This window comes from Artibeus jamaicensis, unplaced genomic scaffold (genome assembly GCF_021234435.1).
Source record: "Artibeus jamaicensis isolate MK-2021 breed Jamaican fruit bat unplaced genomic scaffold, CSHL_Jam_final contig_135, whole genome shotgun sequence".
Taxonomy (NCBI): domain Eukaryota; kingdom Metazoa; phylum Chordata; class Mammalia; order Chiroptera; family Phyllostomidae; genus Artibeus; species Artibeus jamaicensis.
This window is the reverse complement of record NW_026521267.1, coordinates 49,019-55,999: the sequence shown is the minus strand read 5'-3', so window position 1 is coordinate 55,999 and position 6,981 is coordinate 49,019. Positions and strand designations below refer to the sequence as shown.

The following is a 6,981-nucleotide window of genomic DNA, read 5'->3' as shown; positions in this document are numbered from 1 at the left end:
TCATCCCAAGGATGGAAAGGATGGGACATATATAACATCTCCCTTTCCTGGAAATGGACATCAGCTCTGCAGACCTCTATGAGGCAGATAGGCTGTCAGGTTGAAAGTAGCCTTTTCCCCTTCCACAAGCACCTTCTGGTCACTGATGTCTGGAGCCTGGAAACTCTTTTTCTTTATGAGCAGGCATGGAGTTTTTACCCCTTCCCTGATCCAGTGTGGCTCCAGAAACCCTTCTCAAGACCCACCCCTATGCTCTTTCAGTTGATTTCTCCATGGGATTGGTTGCATCTAAGCCAAGGAACTCACTGTATCTGTGCTATTCAAAGTGTAATCCAGAGACTAAGAACATCACCATCCCCTGGTTTTAGGTTAAGAAGCAAACTCTTTAGGACTGTCCAGACATGCTGGGTTAGAATCCTTGGGTAGGAGCAAACTCAGGGACTTGGATATCCACAGGCTTTCAGGAGATTATGGTCCCCTTTGAACTTCAGGAGTAGCTGTACGCAGATGCTGGAGGCCTATTTCATGGTGCAGAGCTGAAGCTTGTTTGCAAAAAGTGTCATCCCAGAGCTGCGTCTTAGTTGACCCAGAGTTGTATTTGCTGTGAATGTTTCTTTTCTAGAAACTGTACATAGAAAATTGTGCCTGATGAGCTGTGATGAAAGTGGCCACAAAAGGACACCAAAGGTCACCTAATGGACACAGCTATGGGATCCCTGGAGCTCATTTGTTTCACTCTCCCTCCTTTTCTGTTTCTTTCACTCCACTCCACCTCCTCTAGAAATAAATTTCTACAAAGAAAAATATAAGCGCAGTCTATGCCAGTGGCCAGCCATCTTTGAAAAGAAGAGATTTCTGTAAACATCTTTGAAAAGAAGAGATTTACTTATCTAGTCTCACCTCAGGCTTACCTCATAGAAGCATATCCATAAGCTGAGAAGTTGTGCAAAGAGTGATGCAGTGAGCTCAGCTTGATCCTCCACCATCCCTAGTGAGGCCACAGCCCCAGGAGCCAAGGAGTGAACTCTGTTTCAGAAGCAAAAGAAGGTCGGTGGAGGAGTGGGACAGTATAACACTGAGGCCTGTAAAAATCTCAAGCACCTCCTGCACATTTCTAACAAACACACATTCATCACTGGGTAGATACCTTCATAATCTGAAAAGCTAGCTTTTGGCAGCCCTTTTTTTTTTTTTTTTGCTCTGCCCTTCTTGTCTTGCTGACCACCACTCTACTGCTGTATCTTGGGACTTCCATTTGTACCTCTTGCACTTGTGTCATTATTTGAGAATCTGATTCTGGGTCAAACACGCAGTCTTTTCTACCCTCTGAGACACTGAGGCAGTGCTGTGGCTGAAATTTAGCTAGAGAGGATCCTTCTTCCTATTGCTGGTTCTTCCCAACCCAACCTGCCTTGGCTTCATTCCTCTGTTCTGGACATGAGACTATTTTAGCCACGTTGCATGGAGGAGGCAGAGTCATATGTGGGAAGGGACAGGGTGTAATAGCAGAGAGGAGGCCCACAGGAAGAATATGTTCTGCAACAAATAAGTTGGACCACTGCCCAGGTAAGTTCCATTGGGAGTTTGAGCTGGAAAGACTATGGGTGGCTGTTTGCCTGTAGCCCTGCTGTGCTTGCAATGGAAGTGGGCTCTTCCCTGGGCCATGCTCTTGCTTCTGGTAAGTTCCCAGCTGCAGGTGACTCACAGCTGGACCTCTCAAGATGAAATGAAGAATGATGAAGAAAAAATCATGGAAAGTTATTTCCCTGCCACTGTGGAATATGCCTTACACATATTCAACCAGAAGAGCAAGGACATGAATGCCTACAGGCTGGTGCGCATCTTGAATTCCTGGAAGGAGCAGGTAGGTGACCACATCTTTCTGCCCTGCTGGCCTACACTTATATTAAGTGAAGGTAAAGGACAGGAGACATATCATAGGATCTTGTATACCATTTAAAGTACATAAAAATACAACCAATTCAGTTTCAGATTTTATAAAAGTCTTTACATGGAAATTTAAAAATTAGATTAATGTCTACTGACACACATGCATTTTTCAGTCTTAATGACATTGATTAGTGAAGAATCACCTCAAATTAGCCAATGAGGGGATAAAGGGGATAAAGATATCCTGTAAAAAAAAAAAGAGACACACACAGAATATGCTGGAAAAGGGAGGTTGAAGAAATATTTTAATAAAATAAGATTATTAGATAGATAGACACAGGGAGAGGGGGGGAAGAGGAGGAAGAGCAGGGCTGAGCATCAGAAGCAGTGAGTGCTCCCCCCTCAACCAGTGTGGGGTCAGGACCTCTCCTGTGACTTTCATGATCTCTGTGTTCTCTGCTGTGGTATTAAACTATGTAGATTGATGTTATTTTACACTCTTCCCCAGATGATGGCTTTTAATCCTAAAAGGTACTCCTTGCCATGGAATCTCTTCAGACCACAACCAGTAGTACCATTTTCATCTGGTCTACAGACATGAGCAATGAAAACACTCTCATGATGAGCACTTCTGGTTGTGTGACTCTGTGTGCATGTGTGTGTGTGTGCAGAGTCGGGAGCATTACTCTCTTACCCTCTGGGTCTCTGCACCAAGAGCCTACATCAAGGGCAGAGAGTCTCACCCTCTGCTGAGTTTAAGCCTCTGTGGACACTGGTGTGCAACATCCCCGCTGGTTCAGGTACCCTAAATTCTTTCAGGCTGGACCTCTGGTTGGGTTTTGGGTTTTCTATATCTGGAGTCACAGACTGAGTTTGGGTGATGGGAATAATGGATGGGATGCAATGGGAAGATATGGGATAGAATGAGTAGAACAGAGTGGAGAAGAGTACAGAACATTTCACAGCATAGTAGGTAATAGAGGTTGTTTCTTGAAGCCATCATCTCAATTATGTGTGTATGTGTGTGTTTCACTAGCATTGTGTAGCATTTTTTTCTGACATTGGATAGGTGAAAAAGTGCTACTATGAGGTTGTACATGAGTCTCCCACTCTGAGATGGAGATCATCAAGCAAAGTCTTGCAAAGCCAACACCCAACCTAGCACTTGTCACTTGTCCCTGTGAGTGCTGTAGAAGCTAGAAGCATGCTGAAAGGGAAGGTGGAGTCTCACCATGGCATTGGGAAATGTGAGGCTACAGTGTATGATATTAATAGTGTGTGATCAGTCTGCTTCTACCCCAGGGCCTCCACTGAGACCATGTGCCCCTTCACCTAGAACGTCCCCAGCATGTATTTATTTCAAAAGAGCTGATCCAGACCCAGAAGGAAGCCCAAAATAGGGTACTGTTTGGGCTTGCCTCCACACTCCATGTGTCTACACAAGCAACTACTTAATGGGACCATGAGGGATGTTTCCACTTTAATATCTATATGCACCACAGGTAGAGACAATGATGGCTTTCTCCATGGAGTTGGAGCTTCGCAGAACCAGGTGTGGGAAACTTGATGATGACATTGACAATTGCCCCTTTCAAGAAAGCCCGGAGCTTAACAATGTAAGATACACGTGTGCCTCTTTCAGGTTCCACAGCTGTGGACTTGCGTAGGAATGTAGTGGCGGGGAGCAGGGGACACACCATTCTTAGGGACACAGAAGGATGAGAGAGCTGTTGGCCATACTAGAGCCACCACTTGTGATAAAGACAGAGCCCAGCCTGGCAGGCAAGGGTCCACTTGTAGCCCCCTGGGAAGTCTGAGATCCTGAATGTCCACTCACCCAGTTCGGCTGTCTGAACTTCAGGCCCATACTGGTGACATATTGCTCCTGCCCCTAGGGGCCAGGTCTCCCTGGTTCTGGCCACAGAATGTACTGTTCCTGCTCTTTATCCACTTTCCTTTGCTGCCTTCAGGAGGAGGAACACCTTTGACTGAGTGGTCAGGTCTCAGGTCCTCCTGGCACTAAGCAGAGCCTGCTGGGGGGTTGGCTGAGTGGAGCTCACTGCCCTGTATTCCATGCTCTGTTCTGGGCCCCGATGAGCTGTGGTTTCTGCTTGAGAGATAGGGAGAAGTGAATCCCTGCTCTAAGAAAAGCCCCCCTAGGATCAGTTCTCCTTGATATAAGGACTACTGTGAGGAAACACATGTTACTGCACCAGGGGGATGGTTCACAGTGGAAAAGCCTGGGGTTTCCATGGGGGCCATAGGCCTGGGGAGAGCAGAGTGACATAGGAGACCCTGAGGTCAAGAGAGAGTCAGATCAGCTATATCCAAGACCAAGGCAGGGCTATACCTGTGGGCCAGAGCCGGCAACCCTCAGGTGCTCACCTTGCAAATGCAAGTTTGGGATGGATGCTATCTTTAGCACTAGAGCCACAAGATTCCCAAGACTTCTTCACTCATACTTTACTCCTGTGCTTATTCCTTCAGACCTTCACCTGCTTCTTCACTATCAGCACCGAACCCTGGAGAACTATGTTCCAACTCCTAAACAAGACCTGCCTGGAGGGGTTCCACTAAGTGATATCACACCTCAGCACAGCCTCTGTACCCTACTTGGACAACCAGCAGTTCCCTGTAATTGGCCCTTTATTGGCTGAGCTGCTCTGAACTCTGTTCTCTGCCTTGAAAATATCTAAGGTCTCTTGCACCCAAGCATTGTGGAAATTCCTCATTGCCCATTATTTAATGTAGAATAGATCATTAAACATCAGCATTTCGAACTCTATGTAGCATCATTCCTGACTGAGGGGGGTGGGCAGTTGGTAAACTCATCCTGGCATGGAAGCCTGCTTGTGACCTTCTAAACTAGATGCTGGTGGCACAGCTAAGGTGCCTCTGAGATATGAGTTCAGGGCTCATGAGGGATAATATGCGGTCTCACAGATGCAATGGCCATGACTGAGATACCGAACATTTGTCTGAAGGATGGATGCAGACAGGGCCTCAGGCCCCTCAGAATATGTGTAGCCTCTGTTCTGGATGACTCCCTCACACACATTCCCTGGGGAATGACAGCTAGGACAATGTAGGAGGGGATTCTAGTCTCTACTCAAAGAGCAGGCAAGGCCACCTCCACCACCACCACCACTGGCATCTCCTAGAATCTTTAAATGTACATTCTCAGGGTTTGTACCTTGGACAAAGAGACTAAAATTTCAAATTCTCAGAGAACCCATGGACAATTGAAGATTGAGAGGCTCTGATATTGAGATTCTGCCTGGATAGCCTAGAAAAAGATTTGGCAAATTATTCTATAAAGAAGAAAACAGTAGCTCTTTGGCTTTTGTGGACCATTTGGTTTTCTTCTCAACTCTCTAATGTTGCCTTGTATCTGGAAGGCACCATAGACAATGTGAACACATACAGGGGTGGTCTTATCCCAATGAGACTTTATTTGTATAGAGAGGCAAGTGGTGGAATTTGTCCTTGGGCAGTATTCCCCACCTATACTAGGTGCCCCTGCTGCCCCCTGCAGCTGGATAATCCAGTATTAGCACACTCCCAGCCTCATAGAAGGATCCTCATTTCCCCCCAGCTCTGCTCAGGGCCTCTGTTTGCCCCTGGAGCTCCATCAACAAAAGCAGGGACCACCAGCAGGGGGAGAGTTAGACTGACTTGCAGACAGCAATCCATCCATGAGGAAGAGCTGTAGAGGAAGGGCCCAGAGCCCAGTCCCTTGAAGGCAAGTAAGAGATGAGTTGTTCTCATGTTGTCAGACGGTCCTCACACACCCCAGTAGGACAAAACTCATGGCTGCTGTGGTAAACCATCTAACAATCATGCTGACATTCTTTCTTCTCTGCCTTTCTTTCCCATCATATTATCTGTGATCTTCTAAAAAAGAATCTCCTAAATAGAGTACCTGTATCCAGTAGTCTGTTTCGTGATCTGCCCATGGGAACCAGAAGAGTTGTGGTGTCAGACGTCTTCTTGGATGACCCCTGCAAATCTGGATGGGCTTCCCAAGAACGTGTGACTCCAAGGGGAGAGCTGTGCTGCTGGCACCCTGTTACTGGCAGAGCATCAGTCAGCATGGGCACAGCTGTGCTCTCCTCCCACAGCCCTGTCTGCCTGCTTCTAGACTTGAGTGGATTTTTGTGGAAGACCTTCCTACTGCTGCCACCCTGGTCTTTCCCAATATGTGGCTCATTCAGAAGAATAAAGACTATAGGTTGCCTTTATCCACCATTATCCCGATGCATGTTTTCCAAGGAATCTTCTCACTCATTTCACTCGGGTGCCATTTTGAGCAAGTTCTAGGAGAAGGTGTCCTTATAGGTCCAGCTCAATGGAGAGTGGACCTTGGCCCAAACCCTTTGTGAGCTCACCCCACCATCTGGGGCTGGGGGAGAGCTCACGAGATATCAAGGCATGGCCCCTGACAGGGACTCAATGATTCCAGCCTTGTTTAGACCACATGTGTATATGGGGGTGGTGGTTGTCAGTGGTTCTACCCTCTCACCCTAGGAATCTACAGAAAGAAATTTGTTCTGATCTTTACTGTGTCCCTAGGCCCCTGAGAGTAAGGGCATGTGCCAGGTGATCGGGTTTACAGATAACAGAGGTAGGGACCTGGTACAGTATTGAGAGACCAGTTCTTATTGGAATATGCTCCTCCCTGCCCTGCTCTCTTCTGGCTGGGCACCTGTCTTCCTTGAAGGTCTATGCGTTGCAAGCGAGCTTGGGGAAGGTTTAGGAGAGGCTGTCTAGTGCTATCTGCTTTGATGAGTGGATTTCATAAGAAGGGCCAAGATAGCAGGAACCTTAGGGACTATGGTCAGTCAATGAGGGTGGCCATGATGGAAGTCCTGTTCGGGCCCATGACACTCCATGTATGTGTGCATACCCTCTCTTACTGTTAGATCATAAAAACAAGAGAAAGGCCCCAGGACTGAAAATCTACTTCTGTAAGGGCAGGGAAAGATGGAAGAAAGAGGCTGGCCATTTCAGTCTGGAAATTAATAGAGTTTATTAAAGGAGACTTTGCATATGAGGTAAATGTGAGGTGGCTACAAGATGAAATGGATCTAC

The 6,981-nt window shown here is 46.9% G+C and overlaps 1 protein-coding gene across 1 annotated transcript; it reads left to right on the top strand.

Annotated features, from left to right (window-relative positions):
* Positions 1-1,576: 1,576 nt before the first annotated feature.
* Positions 1,577-4,675, top strand: LOC128627762 (cystatin-9-like). Its single transcript, XM_053667295.1, has 3 exons — positions 1,577-1,868; positions 3,397-3,506; positions 4,378-4,675. The coding sequence occupies exons 1-3, from the start codon at positions 1,601-1,603 to the stop codon at positions 4,465-4,467; spliced, it is 468 nt and encodes a 155-aa protein (XP_053523270.1). The 5' UTR covers positions 1,577-1,600; the 3' UTR covers positions 4,468-4,675.
* The last annotated feature ends 2,306 nt before the right edge of the window (positions 4,676-6,981 follow it).